Genomic DNA, 20,532 nt, shown 5'->3' on the forward strand with positions numbered 1-20,532 from the left:
CCAGACCCCATCGGCACCTTATCGGACCAGGTCAGCTGGTCTCTAACACTCCACACTCCTGCTGGTGTCACACCTGAACCGCTTGGTTCATGGCCACAGGTATCAGGGCTTTAGTGCAGCTGAGCTTCAAAACAGATGCAAACAGCAGTGGAACCACCACGGGTTACAGTAGGTCATGTGATGTGGGAGAGAGAGTAACACACCACACCTGTAGAGTGCGTGTGTTCTCTGTGTGTGTGTGTGCGTGTGTGTGTGTGTGTGTGTGTGTGTGTGTGTGTGTGTCAGGGAGCTTCTCACTGTGACGGAGGAAGGAGAACCAGAAACGCATGAAGAAGTGGTTAGGAGAGCGAAGGTATTAATAGAAATTAGGGAAATGGCACGTTCCGCTGCTGTGTGTGATTTCACACCCCTTTCTCCTGTTGTGAAACGATGACCTGGTTTTGTGTGTGTGTGAGAGAGAGAGAGAGAGCGAGAGAGAGAGAGAGCGAGAGAGAGAGAGAGTGTGCCCCCAACCGATTCACGGTGCTGCTTTGCATAACGGCGTGTTTCCAAACATGCATGCAGTGCAGGGAAAAGCACCAGCTGCTGTTAAAATAGGGCTCTATGCAAAACTGAAGGGGCCGAGGCCCAGGCGGCATCCTGGGAGCTCTGACACCAGCGGGTTACGAGGTCGTGCCCTTGACCTTCTCCCAGGTCACCCGGTGGCTTCATAGCTGAGCAGGAGCTGGAGCTCATCGCACGTAGAGGAGGACGACTGTGCCGGAACGTGCGTCCAGACACGGCGTGGCGGTTGCTAGGCAACGTCAGCATCCCCGCGAGACCCCACCCCCCCATCCCGCAGCGGCTGTGCAAAAGCAGCAGCCTGATGGGCGGAGCTCTGTGAACTCTATGAACTCCGTTGCTGTGACTAAGCAGCTCCACTGTGCCGCTGCCCACAGGAAGGGCTGCAAAGTGCTGACGCACCGAATTCCTGGCTCTCCTTGGCAGTGGCGGTGGTGGTGAGCGGGACACTGGGGGGGTTCGGTGGGATGCTCTGGGGCAGAACTGCGGTCCGGTCCCACGGAGCGTCTCCGTCTGAGCCGACTGCTCCGACCAGAGAGCCGGTCGCCGCCTTCGGCCGCCATAATAAAATAAAAAAACCTGGCCGGCGTCTCGAAGGCGGCGGCTGCGCTGCGGGGTGTCGCCGAGTCGCCGCGCAGCTAAATGCAGAACGGGCGCTAAATCGGGCTCCTGGCTACAGCGCCGAAACTCTGGTCGCGTTCACCATGCGACCGCGTCCCCGCACCGGTAGCTGAGCTGCTAGAAAGGGTCGAGGGCCCCGCGGCGGCCCCCGGGTGGCGGGTCGACCACACAACCTCACGGTTCCGCTCAGGCTCTCGTCACAGTGTGGGCAGGGGGCACTTCCTGCAAAGCAACTGAGCGTAATTCGCCGGTGGGAGACGCCCTGATGTGGCTCCGCACCACTTCTTTAACCCCCGCAGCCCCTCCTCCTGCAAACGTGTAACTGCCCTGCACATGCGTGTTGGGTGCGGGGGGGGGCTGCGGTGCTTCAATCCCTTTTAAATCACAGCTGAGAGCAATTAAGGCACCGCTGTGGCTGATGGGGGGGCAGGGGTCCTGCAGGGAGGGGCCCCCCGTAATAAGACGCACTGGCAGATACCCACATTAACACCAGAGTCAAACCCTTGGGGGGGATATTAAAAGAGAGGTGTGTGTGCGTGTGTGTGTGTGTGTGTGGGGGGGTCACACTTTCACTCCTTGGGGCTGATGGGACTGTGATGCCGTCATCAATCCTCGTTATTCGTACCGTGACAAGAGGCTTGCGGAGGAGGACGCGCCGAACACACCGAGCACAGAGCGAACACACACTCAAGGCCGTGCGCATCCATGATACGAAAGACACCCTACCGGGTCGCCGAAAGCACAGAAAACCTCGAGAAGCACAGAGGCCGCAGGGAGGAAACGTGAAACGACACCGACTGTACACACTGTGCAGCAGTGCATGATGGGAAGGGGCCCTTCATGCTGCCACTGGAGTACAAGGGTGGTGCATTTCGCAGTACTGTACTGTACCGGCACAGCGCTGTGGCACAGTGACCCCTGCTGGCCACTGGCGGCACTGCAGCTCTCACCTGCACTCCAGGGGGGTGTGTCGAGCGCGCGCACACACGCACGCCTCAGCGCTGCCGTCACACCTGTCGCTGCCGCTCAAGCCCCTCATGCAAATGCGAGCTGAGAAAGAGGAAGAGAAAGGAGAAGTGGCTCAGCGCTCATCGGCGCGCACACACACGTGGAGCCTAGAGGCTACTAAGTAGTAGAGCCAGAGAGAGAGAGAGAGGGGCGCGCGCGCGCGCGCACACACGTCGTCTGCAGCGCAGCGGTGTCCTGCTCCGCGGGGGGTCTCTCCAGGTAAGAGCGCGCGCCCTTCCCTTGCTTGCCAAGCTTCCGCCCTCGTTCCTGTGCCTCGTGCTCGCGCCGCGTGTGTCTCCGCGCGGTCAGTCAGGCAGTACGTTACTTACTGTGTTTTACCCTCCTCGTGGTGCACTCAGTCCTGCCTCTTCCTCTTTCTTTCTGTAACTTGTCGTCTTGTGTCACATGATTACGGCTTTTTTTTTATTCTAATTCTCCCTTTATTTTACATTGATTTACACACCTCTTAAAACTTCACATTTCAGCTGAAGCTCTTTTTAACCAAAACAAGCAACGTTTCACATTTTCGCGTTGCGGCCACGAGTGATGGGTGGGGGCGCAGCGGGTTTGGCTTGCGATGGACTGGCGTCCCGTCCTGGGTGTGTGTGTCTGTCACTTGGGGGCTACAAGTGAAAAATAAGCATCTCCTCGTTTTCCTCACACGTGTAAAATATTCCTTTCCGCTTATTCTTCTTGTTCTTGCTGCTGTGCTCTGTGGACCGTGCGCTACTGGGCGGTACACTACTGTGTTTTACCGTGTCTCGCTGGACGCGGCTCTGTTCCCTTTTTGGTGACGTCATTGTTCATGTTCCATCAACGGCCGCTTTTGTCTCGTTGCCACGGTGATGTCAGCGCGGCTCTACTGTGACCCGCAGACCCCCCGCGACACCGTGAGGTGCCAGTCGCGGCCCTGCCTCTGTGGGTCCGAGCTGCAGCGCACAAACGCTCTCTCGCTCCAGATGATCTGCGGCGAGCCCTGAGGTCAAGCCTGTCGCCCCTGCTCTCGCACCTGCAGCGCGACGCGTTCCCGGCGCCGCCGTCATGGCTGACTGGACCCTGGAGCTCGGCGCTCTGGGAGACGGCGTCCTCGGCCGACTGGCCGACATGCTGGACAACCCGAAGCGCGGGTGGAGGCAGCTGGCCGCCGCGGTCACCGAGCGGCCGAGGTTCCGCTGCAGGTGAGACGAGGAGCCGAGCGTCCGCTGACCCTGCGCGCGGAAGGTGACCCTTTGCTCTTTCCCTGTTCCAGCGAGAAGGAGCTGCTCAGCTGCTCCCTGCAAGTGCTCAGCGCCACCGGCAGCCCCAGCCGCTTCCTGCTGGCCATGCTGGCTGACCGCTCCTGCCCCCTGAGCTTCCTGCTGCACTGCCTCAAGAAGATGGAGCACCACGCAGCCGTGCAGTACCTTACCGCCGCAGGTGAGCGGCCGCAGCCCGGCTCCGCCCTAAAATCACGCTGCGCCCGCGTAAGAGGCTCCCGCCCGAGGAAGCGCGGCATATCGACATATAATAATCGTACTGCAGTACTGAAGCCGTGGCTGAATGAGTTTTTTTTTTTTTTTACAGTTCTTAGCGAAGCACAGTTATTGTGCAGCTTCCAGTGTCGCTGCAGGCTGCTTTAAAACACAGTTACAGCGTTACAGGTGTGGCCAGTCATGGGAACCAGGCGACGGTCGTCCCCTCGCTCACCCTCGGAGCTCCGCGTGTTTGCAGCGCTGCTGCGTAGCGCGGAAACGGGACACGCTCCGGACGGCTGCCGTAACCGCCTCCCAGAAGCCCCGTGTACGTTGAGTAGAAGGGTTTCGTGTTTAAAAGGCTCATAAAACGCAGAGCGCCGAGCATCACGGCGTCGGTTCATTCGAACACAGGGAGAGGGAGAGAGAGAGTGAGAAAGAAAGAGGGAGCGAGCGAGAGAGAGCGAGAGAGCGAGCGAGCGCTCCGCTGTGAAGCACTTCTTCACGAAGAGAACCAATCCTGGCGGGGGTGTTTGGTGATCACAGTCAATGTCTCCCTGTTTGTTTTACGCTCTCCTTGCCATTTGCCGACCCCCCCGCAGGGGCAACTGCGGTTATAGTCTGCGGTGACGTACCCGACTGAACCTTCATCGCGGCGAAAGTGCAGAACCGCAGGGTAGCGGAGTCGCCGTCACATGGGGAACGTGTGACCATAATAACGACTTATGACAAGAGCGACGGTGACGTTTGTGCCGATGAGCGCGCGGTCTCCGGCGCAAGCTGTCCTCCCGAGCGACGTGGTCCTCTTGTGTCCCTGCAGTGGCGGAACGGATCCGGATCACGGCGCAGCCGCAGTCCCGGTGTGAGCCTGCGGGGGGCAGGCTGCTGCTGAGCTGCCAGGCAGACGGCCCCTCCGGCCTGGGCTACCAGTGGTTCAAGGGCAAAGAGGAGGTCGGGAGGCCCCTTCCACGTTTGTTCTTGATCCGATTTGAACGAAACGTGAGCTTTTCCATCTTGCAGAAGAACGGCGCGATGCGGAGCCATGGAGACGACTGCGAAACGTCGATCGACGGCCCCTCCGATGCTCGGTGAGCGTCGGGAGGCTGCAACGGTGCTTCACTTTGTTCTGTTGGTTCCAGGTGCTCAACGGCTGTGATCCCGACCTGGTCCTGCACCCTCTTGCTCCGCATCATCAGGGCCACTACATCTGCCGCGTGAGCCACGGGGAGAACTTTGTCTACTCCCAGTGGGCCAAGGTGCAGGTGGCCGGAGCCGAGAGCCCACACCGGGGTGCGGAACCGCTGCTTCTTCGGCTCGGTCGTCACCTCTCCTCGGTTTGGCTCGCTCACTCGTACGTGTCTCGGTTCCTCTCCGTCTCCCCACTGTGTCCCAGGTGGCGGCGGCGGCGGCGGTGACGGCGACGGCTTCCTTCCTTCCTACAAGAGTGGCCTGCGGATCGCCCGTCAGCCCCGGTCCCTGTCGGTGGCCGAGGGAAGCTCCCTGCGTCTCGAGTGCGTGGCCGAGGGAAACCCGCCTCCGCAGTACCAGTGGTACCGCAACAAGGAACCTCTGGTCCTGGGCAACCGGCCAACCCTCGAGGTCAGCGGTCGGTGACCAGGGTTCTGCCTCCGGGCCGCCGGAGGGGGCTGTTTGTTCGGGACGCGCGCTTTACTCGTCCCGCAAGTGACCGACACACGCTGCGGATCTTCCAGATTGCCTGTGCCACCACGTCCACCAGGGGGCAGTACAGCTGCAGGGTGTACAACCTGTACCACGAGATGTGGAGCGAGCAGGTCCACGTTGAGATCGGTAAGGATCCGACGAACCCGCACTCGCTCGCTCCGCGCGCCGCCCGTTTTACCCAGTCGTCTCGCTGCGCCTGCAGGTCCGGGCTCCTTCCTGGGCGCTTCGCTGGACGAAGGTGATGAGAGTTCTTCAGCTCCAGGCCACGAGCCGGGTTCGCAGCCTCCCGCTTCTTCTCTGCCGTTTTCTCGCGGGGCTCCGAGAGCCAGCGCTTCTCACAAATAATTAGACTTACTAAGCGCCGTGAGCTCCTGGACGAGGACGAGGACGAGGACCGTGGCCGTAGCGGACGTGCTTTGACCCTTGTCTTTTGTTACAGATTCTGGCTCGTTCCCCACCAGGCAGCTCAGTCAGTTCTACGGTGAGTCTTCTCACGTTAACACAGGCTGCGGACTCTCAGCGGACACACCGCTGTCTCTTATTGGACACAGCCAGGAACCTCGTCGTCTCTCATTAGCGATGTCCCCGTGCTCCGCCTCCTCTTCCACAGCGACGGACAAGGTGGCCCTCCTCATGGGCAACATGAACTACCAGCAGCACCGGCAGCTACAGGCTCCCATGGCGGACGTCCACCAGCTGACCAACCTGCTGCGGCAGCTCGACTTCAAGGTCGTGTCCCTGCTGGACCTCACCAGGCAGGAGATGCACAGCGCGGTGACCGAGTTCCTGCTGCTGCTGGACCGAGGCGTCTACGGTGAGTCTGCGGTTCAGTAAGAGCGCGCGCGCACACGGACGCACGGACACGCACTCACACGCACACAGAGTCTTTCTGAGTGAGTGCTTTATTCGCTGGAGGAGGACTTGGTGATCCGTGACCCTGCCGTCACCGACCGGCTCCGTGTCCCCCACCCCACCCCACCCCACCCCAGGCCTGCTGTACTTCGCGGGACACGGCTACGAAAACTACGGCAACAGCTTCATGGTGCCGATCGACGCGCCGGCCTCCTACACGTCGGAGCACTGCCTGTGGGTGCAGGACGTGCTGCGGCGCATGCAGGGACGCCAGACCGGCCTCAACGTCTTCCTGCTGGACATGTGTCGCAAGCGGTATTGCCCCTCCCCGATTCGTCTCGTCTCGTCCCGCCTCCGCTCGCCACAGCTTTCCGCCAGTTCGCTCCGGATGCTCCCGCGTGACAAAGAGGAGAGAGCCCACGGAACCCGACCGCGATAACGATACGTCGCTGACAACTGATGATCGTTACTCTGTCACGCAGGACACGCAACTTGTCTGTCTCCTCTTGTTCCAGAAACCTGAACGATGACATCATTCCGCAGCCCGGACCCCTGAAGGTGACGGCCAACATCGTGTTTGGCTACGCAACGTGAGTGTCGCGCCCTCGGGCGACCCCGTGGTCGGTGACCTGCGGCGGCGAATAAGCTTCCCGAATGCTGCTTGTGTCCCTGCAGCTGTGTGGACGCCGAGGCCTACGAGGTGAATAAGGACGACTTGTCCAACGGCATCTTCGTGAGCTTCCTTAAACAGCGCCTCCTGGAGGATGAGAAGGTCACTGTTATGCTGGACAAGGTGGCGGAGGGTCAGTGACTCCTGCGCGCGTTTCTCCGATTTGCTCCGTGACCGACGCCGGCTTTTTCTCACGTTGTGCGGCGGCGCGCGATCGGCCGCTCGCGCCCTTTTCCGCCGTGCGATTGGCCGTTCCTCTTGCGCTGCGTTCCTGCAGACATGGGTCGCTGCGACATCACGCGGGGCCGGCAGGCGCTGGAGCTGCGCAGCAACCTGTCGGAGCGGCGCGCGTTGACCGACCGCATCGAGAACGGCGACTGCCCCGAGGTCACGTCGGCACGGAACCTGCAATGGAGCATCGCGCACGGTGAGCGCCGGTCCTGTCCGCAGACGCTCGTCGCTTCCAGAAGAGCAGTTCGAGGAAGTAACTGGCTCTTATTAGGTTTACGGTGTTGGATATCAACTTCACACCGATTTACACGATACAAAAAGGTGTCTCCTTGGCCGTCGTGCTTCCTCCGGACTCGGTTCTGGCGCGCTTCTCGTTGCGGTGGCCGGCCGGACAGGCAGGTGCTGCGCTGTGATGAGCTGTGATGAGCTGTGATGAGCCGTGGTGTGCCGTGGTGTGCCGTGGTGTGCCGGGCTGCCTCGGTGACCTTCGCCCCTTGTACCCCGGCAGTGCTCCCAGAGAGCCGCTTCCTGCGGTTCGAGTGCGGTGTGACCGTGCAGCTGGGCTTCGCCGCCGAGTTCTCCAACATCATGATCATCTACACGACCGTGCTGGAGAAGCCCGACACCGTGGCCACGTGCTCCGCCCAGCTCGCAGACTTCTCCGAGGTGAGCGAGTCCACGGGAACCTGGCGGCGCACGGTCGGCTGCGGCGAGGTGCGGTCAGCAGAGCCCTTTATGCATCTCACCGGAAGGGCTCGGCACACTGGGCGGGGTCCACCTCCTCTGCGTGCGCGCGTGTGGGGCCGCCTCAGTTAAACTCGCTTCCTCGGTGTTTACTAAGCCTGAAGCGGTACTGTAAGAATAACCCTCCTATCTGAAATGGGTAAATTACTGCAAGTAGAGTAATGTTGCTGTGCTCTGCTGTCCAGGACCTGGGCACCGAGCTGAAACTGACCAATCGGGAGAGCCCGCAGGATGCCGGGAGCCTGCTGTTCACCGCCGAGAGTTTGGCCCAGCCGACCTTCCCGAGCCTCTACACCCGGCTGAGCGGCCTGCAGAAACTGAAGGTCGGCGGCCCTTCGAGCGTGTGTGCGCGCGTGGGTGTGTGCGCTCGCACGTCGCCCGTCCATCGCGCTCTCCTCTTGTGTTGGCCGCAGAACGACCTGACGTTCGCCGTGTGCCTCCACTACAAGTACTCCCACATGGAGGAGGAGGAGGAGATCCGGGAGCTGCAGACGGTGACGGTGGGCAAGCCGCTCGTGGCCAAGCTGGACCTGCACCGGGCGCGGCTGCCGCGCTCCTTCTCGGCGTCGTCCTCCTGCGACCTCCACTGCTTCCGGCTGCCCGAGTCCTGCTCCTTCCCCGAGGGTCTCGAGGGCGACCCGCCGGCCTCCGACACGTCCTCCGTAGGCTCCGCCTCCACCTGCTGGTCCTACTACTCGCAGCCCGGGGAGGCGCCGGGGGCCAACGTGCCGGAGGAGACGCTCAGCGGGGAGTTCCTGGAGGCGGATGCGACGGGACCGCTTTCCGCGGAGCCCGGGGCCCTGGGGTTCGAGCGCTCGCAGCAGCTCCCCTCGCAGGGCGCCGCCAGCCAGAGCTTCTCCTTCTAGAAACGTCCGACCGAACGTGACGGTTTGGGCCGCGAGCGCGAGCGTCCCCCGGTCGCGTTTTCCGCTTGTTGTTCCGCCGCCGGCGTCGTCCTGCTTCCGGAAGGTTTTCGGGCTGCGCTCGCGCCGTCCTCCGTCCTCACCCGTTGTCCCTTAACCACGTTTTTGACGCTGCGAGCCCCGCGTCCCCGGGAGCTCGTGTTTGCGTCAGCCGCTTCTGCTCTCTTCTCATTACATTTATCAGCACAAGTGGGTTTTATAGCTTGACGTGACGAAGGCTCAAGACGAAGGCTCAACTAAAAAGGCTCTTTCTAACCCTGCGTGTTTAACCGAATGAATAAAGTGTCTTATGAAATCCACGTGATTACTCTGTGTGTGTTGCTCTCAGGTATGACCTCGCACTCCCCTCCGTGCTCCTCCGCTGTTTGTTCCGGTTCACCTGGCACCTGGGCGCTCTGGTGGGCGGAGCCTTCCTCCGGCACCTGCGTTTCCGGGAGTGACCGGCGGGGGGCGCCGGTCTGCGTCTCCTGCTGCTGTCCTCAGTCCCAGGAAGGTGTCGCTCGTGTCGCTCGTGTCGCTCCCCCTCTGCAAATTTTTGCTTCTTTCACAGATCGCAGTGGATTAGCAGCCCACCAAAGGTGTCTGGCTCCACACGCTGTCCAACGGGGCAGGTAAACGTTTCTCCGTCATTTGCGACAATAAAATGTGTACTCGATAAATAAATGCTAGAAACCGTCACGCCCACGATAAAATAAAACGATGAAATCGATAAAACCAGCTAATATGAAGACCGTACGACAGGACTGTGAAAACGGTAAAGGACGAACCCTGAGGCCGAAAACCAGAAATAATTAAGAGGAGCTTACGTTTACGCACGTGTCCGCGTGCTCGTTTAGAGACGCTTTTCTCATAAAAAACAGTGTGTTCATTACATGAGCTGGAAAACTGGTGATTCTAAGTACGGTCTAAACGTTCATCCAAATGATGAACGATTCCTAATTATTTTGTATTAAACATTTACGTTACAGGAGTAGCTGTATAAAAGTCACAATATCGACAATTCCTCATCACCTTCCTACTAATTTTTTTCTGTTTTTTTTTTTTACCTGCCCACTCCGGTAGCGCTCGGGGGGTTGGGGGGGGCGCTTCCCTCGCCTGTTACCAGGGTGTTACCGCACGCCTTACCCGCCCGCTTACCTGCCTCGGGCGCTTCCTTCTCACAGCACGTCTCCCCTCCGCCTCAGCAAACACACCTTATGTTTGCAGGCGACCTTCGTGGCCGCTGTCCTCGTTGCGCCCCGACCGCCTATCTGCACGCGCTGAGCCGGTACTATGGTAAATGTCAGAGCTTCCCTGAGGCCTTACCGTCCCCTCCCTTGGAAAATTTACCCAGTGTGTCTGGATGGTCAGGTACAGTTTCACAGTTGCAGGAGGAGGAGCCAAGGACTCGACCGGGTCTCTGCAAGTCTCCAGCTGTGCATCCTGGGTAATCCTCCCCCCACCCCACCCCACCGTGTCCAGGGAACGAAAGCAAAGTGAGCGAGTGGCTATTTCCACCTTCTTACCGTTCCAGCCCCTCGAACCCCTGGGCTGTAGAGGACGTGGCGTGTGATGGGTCAGAAACACTGATCGCCGCGGGGATCTGGGGGGGGCGTTGCAATGGCTCCACCCCTTACACGCCCCACCCAACCCGTTTTTAGCTTCCGCCATAAGGGACCGGTGGATTGTGGGAAAGAAACACAGCGCACTTCCAAGTCAGAGCCCCACAGCCGTGGTGCGTCTTCCCGAATGGTGAAGCGGCAGGGTGTGTGGCGAGTGAGTGAGGGTTCGGACATTTGCATGCGGCCAGCAGGGGGTTCGAATCCCGCTTCCGCTATAACACCCTTGACCAATAAGTAAAAATTACCCCGCAGGGGGCCGACGGGCCGCCGTGTGTTCAGGTGAGCCGAGTCGCGCTTTTTACGGCACTCGGAAGGCGAACCCGGGTTTGACTCGCTGCCCAAACGCATCTCACTGTGAGGTTTGCTCGTGACCTGTGTTCCCGTGGTCCTGGATCACCCGTACAGGCAAGAGGGGCCGAGTCCCCGCGCACAGCACACGCACACGCACGCGCCCGAGGGTCGACAGCACAGCTACGCCGACGCTGGAGCTCCGACTCGTCCGCGTTGCCCCGCTGCCCTGCGTCAGGTGCTGCTTGTCCCGCTGCGGCGGCGCCGTCCGTCAGCTGCCCGCGTCCAGCTGTCCCAGCTGCCTCTGTGGCCCCCGGGGCCCCGGGCCTCATTAAGCCCAATTCCCCCGAGTACCGCGGTGCGACCGCCGTTTGACCGAACATGGCCAGCAGTTTTTACCGTACGCAGGCGTGAGCAGCTCGGCTCGGGTTTCCTGTGGGCGGAGCCTCCGGGATCACGTCCCCGCACACTCACTCGCTGCACCTCGGCCTGAGAGCAACGCCCTGTGCGATGCCACATGATGTGACCAGGTGAACAGGTGCGCCGCTGTCTGTCTCTCAGGTCTGGTCTGTGGACACAGCTGGACAAACGGCAAAGAGTGTTTGTCTCCCATCCGTTTCCAGTCTCTGTGCAACTTCAGTAGGCCTGTCCTCTCTAGGGCGGACCGTGGACTGTGTGGACTTCCTGTCCTCTTCAAAGTGTTTAACGTCCCTGCTGCCCTCTGTCTCCTGTTGCTGCCCACATGTTGTAAGGACCGCGCATGGGTTCCGATCTTAGACAGATCCAGGTTGGACACACCCAGCCCGAGGGACTGGAGAGGAGCTCTGGACTTTGAAGGAGAGCCGTTCGACCACGCATTCAGGAAGCACCGTAGCGAATGACCAGATGCATCGAGATGTCTGTCGGAAGGTGTGAAGTTCCCCGAGCTCCGCTGCTGGACCGTTTGAGGTTCTGCTCCTGCAATGACCGCTTGGCCAGGGCAGCCGGCTGACAGTGCGGGGGCAACGCTGCGTTCGCGACCGGGGCACGTCCCGCAGAGACGGCGTCTCCTCGAAGGAGACCACGTGGAGCCTCTTGCGGTCCTGCTCGTCACCCTCGACCGCCCGCGTTCCCAGCTGTACATCAGCACTTCTGCGAGGCTCACGGTTAAAAATGGAAGTGGAGCTTCCATCCCAGGGGCCTGGAGCTTCTTCACGAAAACACAGCCACCAAATAAGGACACGAGGCTGCAAGTGGACGCTGAGTCCAGACGCACCGGGGAGGGGGAGGGCGGGGTCGAGGGCTGACCGAGGAGGGCGTGGCCACTGAGAGGGAGGGCGCTGTCCCCAAAACCGGCCGACAGGTTTGGCTGCGGGTCACTGACGGCAGCCCCGCGGAGAAGCCACATCTCCTGCCTCTTTCTCCCTGCGTGTCCCCGCACCCGTGTGGAGTCCACTCGCGCCTTGGACACGTCTTCACCTCGGCCTGCGCCCAGCGACCCGTCCCGACCGCAACCATGGAGGCCATCAAGAAGAAGATGCAGATGCTGAAGCTGGACAAGGAGAACGCCATCGACCGCGCCGAGCAGGCCGAGTCCGACAAGAAGGCGGCCGAGGACAAGTGCAAGCAGGTGGGGTGTAGGACAGCGTCCTCAGGGGGACAGGGGTAGGACAGTGTGCAGCAGATGTCTCCTAAGAGGAGAAGACAGTAAGACAGTCCACCTGGTAGCGTAGCGGTTAGAGGTGCTGCCTTTGCACCCAAAGGTCGCACTTTCAACGGGTAAATTTACATTGTAAGTGGAGAAAAGCGTCGCTAAGTGAGTAACTGTAATTGTACAGCAGAGGTGCTGAGCAGAGCTCCAGCGAGGGTGGGAGGGAACACAGTAGGAACGCAGTAGAAACGCGGTGAGAACGCGGTAGGAACACAGCGAGAGCTACTCTAGCTCACTGTGCAGCAGCCGGTCGCTGTCCACGGAGGGGAGGGGGCGGAGTCACTCCACTGGGAGCTGAGCGGGACTGACGTGAACAGGAGCGAGACTGAATTCCTGCCGGCTGCCGCTCCGAGCCGCACTGTGGTGTTGGGTTCAGGACCCCCGGGTGCAGTTTGGACCATCCGTCCAGCCAGGGACGCAATCTGTCCAAGCGGGACATGTGCCAGAACAGAACCCTAACCGTCGCAGCCCGCCTGCGCAACCCGGGCTTGACCGCGCTCCGCGTGGAACGCTGGCAGCGGGGCGGCAGGCCGGGCCTGGAGAGTGGCGCCACCTACTGGCCAGGGCTCATAATTGCTGTTCCCTCTCACAGGACAGTGTGTGTGCGCACGTGCGCCTGAGAAGCAGGACCACGCTGGCTCCTGCTCGTCCGCACATGTCTAGTCCCGTCTCGCTCCCACGTTCCAGTGACCAGTGGGCGACCCTGCAAGGCAGTTTGGACGGGGGGGCGCTCCGCGGGTCCTCAGGCACCCGGCCGACTTAATACCTGCGAGGTCACGGCTGTTTTTAATTATGTGGGATCAGCGTTCGACCCCGATTCCGGGCAGGACCCTCGACCCCGAGACTCTACACCGATGAGGGGGGGGGGGGGCGTATCGATGCATTGGCGCATACGCACACCGTACACGTGTGTTACAGAGGGCGGGAGCGATGGAGGACGTCGCACTCGTGTTCACGCTGCCCCCCGTCAGGTGTATGTGACCTGCGCTGTTTCGCCTGCAGCTGGAGGAGGAGCTCGTGGGCCTGCAGAAGAAGCTCAAGGGCACTGAGGACGAGCTGGACAAGTACTGCGAGGCGCTGAAGGACGCCCAGGAGAAGCTCGAGCTGTCGGAGAAGAAAGCTACAGATGTGAGTAGTCCAGGTCTTGGTGGGGGTGGAGCTCCTCTCTGAGCCCCGCCCACTTCCCCATCCAGTGCAGGACGCTGGGGAGACGCACAGACAGCAGTCGCCCGGGAAAGGAGCATTTTGTGAATCCATACGTGTGAATGTAGAGCGACTCAGAGAAATGTCTCTTGGCGCAGGGGGGTCGAAAGCACCAGTCGGGGTCACGATTCTCTCGTCCCGTGTAAAATCCAGGTGTTACCGTGGTAACAGGAGCACAGAGAGCCAGCTCTGGGATTTCTGCATTTCCTCCGCTAATTCATCCGTGTGTGTGTGTGCGCAGCGGGGTGGGGACAGTTGTCCCATGCGGCAGGATTCATGGGGCGTCCATCCTGCCCCCCCATTGTCCTCACTGCCGTGCTGCTCCATGAAGGTGTGTGTGAGTCTGCCCTGCGTGTTGTGTGTTTCACGTGTTTTACATCTTATAGATTTCATACACGCTGCGGCACTCAGAGACAGACTTCATTTACTGGGTTTTCGGCCCTTTTTTCAGCCATGATCCTGTCAATGTGTGACTCTGAGGTCAGAGGTCACAGCTCCGTAGCCCGGTGGAGTCCAGACCAGCTCAGTTAATTTGCATAAATACACATTAATTAGTATGATTTACTTACCGCTAATTTATTGTACAACTCCTCTGCTGTAAGAGGCCTTGAATGAATCCATGACCTAATAATAATAGTAATAATAATTAAAAAAACTCATTTGCAAATCGTTGAATTGTAACTGTTTCAGAGACGGTGAACAGTGACGTTTCCATCACGTCTCCCTGTTCTCACACGTGTTCTCTCTCATCTTGACCTCCACCTAACACACACACACACACACACACACACACACACACACTCTTCCTCTTCTGCATCGAGTGTCTCTGTCCCCCATGGACTTCTGTGGGCTGCCACAGGGGGCGCTATGTGACCTAAGGCACTGCACCCCCTCTGGATCATTGGTACACACTCTTCCCACTTTCCCAGGGGGTTGTGGGCCAGTGCTGCTGGGGTGAGGAATGTGGCTCCATCCACTTATGTGGCCCCTCCCTGCAGTGGTGTTCTGTGTCTGTGAGCGGCACCACACACTGCCCTGTGATGGGGGGGAGCCGTGCACGCCCATACACCTGTCTGCTCGCACACACACACACACACACACACACACACACACACACACACACCTAAATGCACACAAAGACCTTCCCTCTCTCTCTCTCTCTCTCTGTACTGGCCCCGCCCCCGCAGAGCAGTCGTGACTCTATGCAAAGTGAACTCCTCTGAGCTGGACACTTTGGGCAAGACACTCTTCCACACAGTCATTGTCATCGTCATCATCAGCATCACTCATCAGTCCTCCTCGCAGCGGGACACTTTGCCTCCGATTCGGACCCGGATCTCTCGACACGTGTATCGCACGAGCGCCGCCGTAGCTGAGGCTCAGGGCCCTGCAGCACCGTGTCGTATTCACGTTTGCTATTTGTCTGCGCGCCTTGACGCCGCGTGTTGGTGAGCACCTGTCGGTGTGCGTTGGCGCGTGTTGACGTGCGTTTCTCCGCCATGGCTGCGCTCAGCTCTCTGGATGCCGTCAAGCGGAAGATCCAGGATCTGCAGCGGCACGCGGACGACACCGAGCAGCAGGCGCAGCTGCTGGAGCAGGAGGTGGAGCGCGAGCGGGGACTGCGCCACAAAGTGAGCTCACCTCCGTGAGCCGGGTGGAGCCCTGTGTGCATGTGTGTGTGTGGGGCGGGGGGATCGATGCTCTTCAGCTGTGCACTAGGAGGGGCAGCTGGGTAAAGCACCTGTAGATGCGTGCGGTGGTCCAAGAGCTGGACGTCCTAGATCCTTGAACCAAGGCGTGAGGAGCACCAGACCAGGGCTTCTTGCATCTGTCCAGAGGTCCCACAGACATGTGACGGTATCTCTGCAGCTCAGGTTGTGTCCAGGTGGAACTGAGCCCTCTCCAGTGGACGCTCTGGACCCAGTCATGATGATGATGACGATAATGATGATGATGTCACTTCTTCATTGCGGTTGGGTGGGACAGAGCCTCAGGCTTCGGTTCAGTCCCTGTTAAGATCACTCATAATTCTTGGTTAAATATGCTCAGTTACAATTAATACCCAGTAATTACTCTTATGGGTGCTGTTCTCACACAGCTTAGCATGGTAAATGTACCGTACCAAAAGCAAACAGTTCAGAGCCTGTGGAGTTGTGCATTGTCACGCGTGTTGGGTTGAAGGAGTGTCAAGTTGTACGAGTGTTGGTTGAAGGGGGTTGAGTTGTACGAGTGTTGAGTTGAAGGAGGTTGAGTTGTACGAGTGTTGGGTTGAAGGATGTTGAGCTGTAGCGACTTACACCGATTTCTCATAGTGCATCGCTTGCTGACCTCTGACCTCTGTGTCCTGCAGGCCGAGGGCGATGTGGCGGCTCTGAACCGCAGGATCCAACTAGTGGAGGAGGAACTGGACCGTGCCCAGGAGAGGCTGGCCACGGCGCTGCAGAAGCTTGAGGAGGCCGAAAAGGCGGCGGACGAGAGCGAGAGGTCTGTATCTGGGGTTCGAGCTGCGGTGGCCGGGACAGGGGAGGGGCAGGGACGATCAGGGAAGGTCCGGTGACCGGATGCTCTCCATCCCACCAGAGGCATGAAGGTGATTGAGAACCGTGCCATGAAGGATGAGGAGAAGATGGAGATCCAGGAGATGCAGCTGAAGGAGGCGAAGCACATCGCTGAAGAGGCAGACCGCAAATACGAGGAGGTGAGGACGCTTCGTGAGGGGCCTGACTGTTACACGGGGGCACTGCTGCACCACTGCCCCTAACCGCTGCGGGCGTCTGCAGGTGGCGCGCAAGCTGGTCATCCTAGAGGGGGAGCTGGAGAGGGCCGAGGAGAGAGCCGAGATCTCTGAGCTGTGAGTGCCGCCATCTCGCTGCCGGGAATCAGACATGGGCAGGTTTCCCAAGTGGAAGTTCTCAAGCGCCGTAAGGCCACGGAGCTTCCTGTGTTCAGGGCTCTGGTGCCTTAGCTGTTTTCTGTTCTCACAGGAAGTGCAGCGATCTGGAGGAAGAGCTGAAGAACGTGACCAACAACCTCAAGTCCCTGGAGGCCCAGTCCGAAAAGGCAGGTCCTCCTTCTGCGCGCTTGTGTGTGTGTGCGTGTTTGTGTGTGTTATGACGCCAAATGCTCCTACCTCTTGCCCACAGTACTCAGAAAAGGAGGACAAGTATGAGGAAGAGATCAAGGTGCTTGGAGACAAGCTGAAAGAGGTAAGCCCCCCCACCCCCCCGCTCTATTTGGCCTTGCTCGGGTTATTGCCGGGGTGATGACCTTTGCTTTCCCCCAGGCCGAGACCCGAGCCGAGTTTGCCGAGAGGACGGTAGCCAAGCTGGAGAAGACCATCGATGACCTGGAAGGTACTACGGGGCCTTATTGGTGTGGGTTCACTGGAACAACGCCCCCTGCTGCTTGCCAGAATGCACCTGTTTCTAAGCGTTCTCTCTCCCTCGTTCTCTCTCTCTCTCTCTCTTTCCTCCTTTCCTTCTGCACCGCTTCTGCTCTGGTCCTCCTGCCCCTGACCTCCAGACGAGCTCTACGCCCAGAAGTTGAAGTACAAGGCGATCAGCGAGGAGCTCGATCACGCCCTCAATGACATGACATCCCTGTAGAGGGCGCTGCCCCCGCCCCCGGTGCCCTTTCTCTCTTTCAGCCCCTGAGGATCTCTGTCTGAAAACACACCTTTTTGAAAATAAATCCTCTGTTTCAACGCAAACTCTCCTTTCTCCTCCTTTCCAACCTTGAAGTTGCTCTTCCTCATCCTCTGTTCCTCGCTCAGTGTCTGCATGTCACACACGTGTATTCTGCAGCGCAGTGTGTAAAGACAGCTCACAAACACGAGTGGCACCACCAGTCCGTCGAAAGCTCACGGTTCACAACTCGTTTTGTTTGCAAGTCCAAAGTCACGTTTACTACGAAATCAGAGTCAGTAGAAGCTCAGCAATCATTACAAGAGTGGTATTATAATAGAGGTGCCTGTCGCTGCGCTCACCGGACACGATGAAACGGACTTCAAAGTTCCTATCAGCTACATTAAAATTAATGTTCATCAGTGATGCTCAGGGACAGCAGCTGTAAACACTGCGGCGGTGAGTTGAGTTGAGGTGGCCCCACGCTGCTCGTCCGTTCTTTACTCCCACCTGTTCACCTGAAGGGTAAACACAGGTCACGTTCGCTTTGTAGCAAAGAGAAACTTCACAGAACGAATAAGAGAATAAAATGAGATTAACGAGGAATTAATGGGGAAATGTTTGCATCCTCAAAAATTCACAGCTCCACTGTTCATGACACAGGGAAAGAGTGAACAGGGTGCTTTCAGCTGTAAACTGCCCTCGAGCTACTGACCAGTTACTGAGCAGCTGTCCAGTCCTGAATCTTTATGATCATCACAGGGCTTTTCCCTGCTGCAGATGAGTCTGTGTATTAGTGAGATGGACATGCAACAGGTGGGGTTAATGTCCATCTTCCACTGGGCTCATATGTAAAACAGCACCGGCGAGCAGACGCAGACATAAACACACACACACACACAGCTCCTCCATAGGGCCTTTTACACTGTTTCACCTGATTTTCCCAACAGAGAAACTGTCAAGCACCAAAGAGGAGAACCTGGGGATGCAAGACATGCTCAAGCAGACCCTGCAGGAGCTCAACAGCATGTAGGGGTCACACAGGGTCACGCTCCATGGGAGTCCACTTCCATTGTCCTCACACTCTCACCTTTGTCTGTTTGTTTGTTTTACACTGCGTGTTATCGATGGCCTCATAGAAAGAGGGGCTGTGGGGGGCTGGGGTCATTATTATTCACCTACCTGTTCTTGCTGACATGATGCACAACACCTGCTCCTCCGTTTGTGCCTGCTCAGTGGTGTGTGTATCTGTGTGTAAGAATTCGCTCAGTGGCGAATTCGCTGCGCAGGACAGGGGACGGAGCCTTTCATCTCGCCGTGTCTCTGTTGAGCTCGTCACCTTTCCAGCTCTGAGCCTAATAAAGTGTGTGTGTATGCAAAGTGTAGTGCGCTGTCTCTTACCTTGTCTGGCCAGTCATTGTGTACTATTCTACTGATTGTACTATATGTCACGCTACGATGACACTGCAAAGTAGAATACCCGGCACACCCTATTATTTACCCTGCTTGTTTCATATCACTATAGTAGAAGATGATTAGGGAATCACCGAATGTTCAATGGAATATTTAACATTGTAATGATGCAGTTTCACTTTTGTACGAGAGCGGTACGGTAACATTCCAGAGGTGGTAAAACAGACACCGAATGTCAGTTGCACGCGTGCATGTTCTTCAGGGGTGAAGCCAGAACCTTTTTTCAGGGTTGGCCAAGTAAGACCCAGTGATTTCATTGGGGTGCCCAAAAAAAAAAAAAAAAAATCACAACTGACTGTGACATGCTTCACCAAAAGCAAATTCTACACACACAAATTCTATAAATTCTATAGAATTTCTTACAAATGTACACAAGAAATTACAGTGGCAGTACTTAGAAATGTCTGTAAAAACATTATAACGTCATTTAATACGATCCTTATTCTACATTATTTATAAATTTAGATGCTAATGATGCAAACTGGGTATTAGAAATTATTTTTTTATGTTTGCAGATACAACTGATGTAACCTACATAGCTGGTGGGCAACGACTGTGTTTTTGTTCATCTGATTCTGGTTCGAAGTGTGTTGTGTCGGCAGAGCTTCTCCACAAGCTCCCTCTCCGACTCTATCCCTGCTTCCTCTTGTCTCTTAGCAGCACACTTTTTCCCCTGCTTCTTCCATCTCTGTAGCGTTCATTTCCCTGCCTCTTCATCATTTTCAGTTTTACTGCTGGTACTAGTCCTGAGTTTGTAAAAAAAAAAAAAAAAAGGAAAGTCTTCATCTTCCTAATCCTACTTTCCTCAATTCCTGCTCTAGTTAGACAAACACACCTATCAAGAAACACTTTTATTATTATTAAATTGCATAGCTATTTACAAAAAACAGCGACAGACATAATGTGAGCGTATTATGATGTGGTAGCTAGCGTTATGTGCGGTAACATCATTATTTTTAAAAATGAGCTAGCTAGCGGCGGCAGTAACTTTAGCTAGCATTAGCCTATTAGCTAAGTTATGCGATATACTGGTACGCTAACATTTGCTTGTCATGCTGAAACATCGCAGTACCTCAACTTCAACAAACTTTCACGAAATGGTAGTGAAATGTGGGTAAACAACACTGATTCACCGCGTCCGGCTCGCGTTGCTCTTGCTCACTCGCGCAGTGGACTTGGCTGCGGGACCGCTCCCGAAATGGACTTTTCCCGCTCTTTTTCCCGCTCTTTTTCCCGCTCTTTTTCTGCTCTTTTCCCGCTCTTTTCCTCCCTCTTACGCGGACGGACTGAGGGCTTCGCACTGCAGCTCTTCAGCCTAACAGCGCCGCACGGAGCACTACGTGCGTCCTGCAAGTTTGAGCGGCGAAAAAAGTCACCCGTTAGTGTGGCCGAGCTTCAGTCAGGGGTGGCGGCAGCGGCCACCACGTAGCTACGCCGCTACGCCGCTCGTGTTCCTCCGCTGGGGAAGGAGCAAACCCTCATGACATCTCATCATGTGGGAGCCTTTACTGGTACGACCCCTGGTGGACCCTGTAACACATTACAGCTGGAAACTTTTTACAGGAGCGTACAGTGCTGCTCATGGACTCGGAAAGGGCCTGTTGGAGCGAAACAGCGTCTCGCGGGGATCTTTCTCTGGAGGAATATGCCATGATGGAAAACGCTGATAATGTCACATAATACAAGAGTTAAAAAACAGGCATCCGACTGTTGTGTTTATTGAATAAACACACTGAATGATTTCGTTAACTGGCACGTAGCCTCGTTTAATGTCCACGCCGGGTTCTCACTACCATGTGCTTTTCAGTATCTCCGCTAAATCCCCTTCCTTGCCGCCTAGGTATCCTTCCTGTACCTACCGAACACTTCTGCCCTCTATAGGTAATAACAGAAACAACAACTGATCACCA

At 57.4% G+C, this 20,532-nt stretch overlaps 2 protein-coding genes and 1 long non-coding RNA gene across 10 annotated transcripts; 2 read left to right on the top strand and 1 right to left on the bottom strand.

The window, feature by feature from the left end:
* The first annotated feature begins 2,157 nt into the window (after positions 1 to 2,157).
* Positions 2,158 to 9,268, top strand: LOC108921383 (mucosa-associated lymphoid tissue lymphoma translocation protein 1-like). Of its 5 annotated transcripts, none has more exons than XM_029249161.1 (17): positions 2,158 to 2,409; positions 3,066 to 3,368; positions 3,440 to 3,606; positions 4,462 to 4,640; positions 4,781 to 4,933; positions 5,034 to 5,240; positions 5,354 to 5,450; positions 5,527 to 5,598; positions 5,764 to 5,805; positions 5,935 to 6,138; positions 6,314 to 6,491; positions 6,692 to 6,766; positions 6,852 to 6,979; positions 7,124 to 7,273; positions 7,586 to 7,743; positions 8,007 to 8,144; positions 8,271 to 9,268. In XM_029249161.1, the coding sequence occupies exons 2-17, from the start codon at positions 3,232 to 3,234 to the stop codon at positions 8,685 to 8,687; spliced, it is 2,502 nt and encodes an 833-aa protein (XP_029104994.1). In that variant the 5' UTR covers positions 2,158 to 2,409; positions 3,066 to 3,231; the 3' UTR covers positions 8,688 to 9,268. The 5 variants fall into 5 exon arrangements, with proteins under 5 accessions (XP_029104994.1, XP_029104993.1, XP_029104995.1 ...); XM_029249160.1 differs by having other exon boundaries at positions 2,160 to 2,409; positions 4,781 to 4,931; positions 5,035 to 5,240; positions 8,235 to 9,268; XM_029249162.1 differs by having other exon boundaries at positions 2,160 to 2,409; positions 4,462 to 4,592; positions 4,781 to 4,931; positions 5,035 to 5,240; positions 8,235 to 9,268.
* A 1,888-nt stretch (positions 9,269 to 11,156) lies between these two features.
* Positions 11,157 to 18,517, top strand: LOC108921714 (tropomyosin alpha-1 chain-like). Of its 4 annotated transcripts, none has more exons than XM_018731347.2 (9): positions 11,157 to 12,242; positions 13,326 to 13,451; positions 15,877 to 16,010; positions 16,107 to 16,224; positions 16,307 to 16,377; positions 16,511 to 16,586; positions 16,670 to 16,732; positions 16,810 to 16,879; positions 18,100 to 18,517. In XM_018731347.2, exons 1-9 carry the CDS (start codon positions 12,129 to 12,131, stop codon positions 18,180 to 18,182), a joined length of 855 nt encoding a protein of 284 aa, XP_018586863.1. In that variant the 5' UTR covers positions 11,157 to 12,128; the 3' UTR covers positions 18,183 to 18,517. The 4 variants fall into 4 exon arrangements, with proteins under 4 accessions (XP_018586863.1, XP_018586862.1, XP_018586864.2 ...); XM_018731346.2 differs by lacking the exon at positions 18,100 to 18,517 and adding an exon at positions 17,049 to 17,334 and having other exon boundaries at positions 11,159 to 12,242; XM_018731348.2 differs by lacking the exons at positions 11,157 to 12,242; positions 13,326 to 13,451 and adding an exon at positions 14,760 to 15,157.
* Positions 17,597 to 20,017, bottom strand: LOC108921715 (uncharacterized). The gene is made up of 3 exons (XR_001965081.2): positions 19,756 to 20,017; positions 19,158 to 19,368; positions 17,597 to 17,667 (listed from the first exon to the last, which is right to left on the bottom strand). It is a non-coding gene; the product is annotated as an uncharacterized LOC108921715 (long non-coding RNA).
* Between the last annotated feature and the right edge of the window lie 515 nt (positions 20,018 to 20,532).

The sequence above is a fragment of the Scleropages formosus genome, chromosome 25, assembly GCF_900964775.1.
Source record: "Scleropages formosus chromosome 25, fSclFor1.1, whole genome shotgun sequence".
Taxonomy (NCBI): Eukaryota; Metazoa; Chordata; class Actinopteri; order Osteoglossiformes; family Osteoglossidae; genus Scleropages; species Scleropages formosus.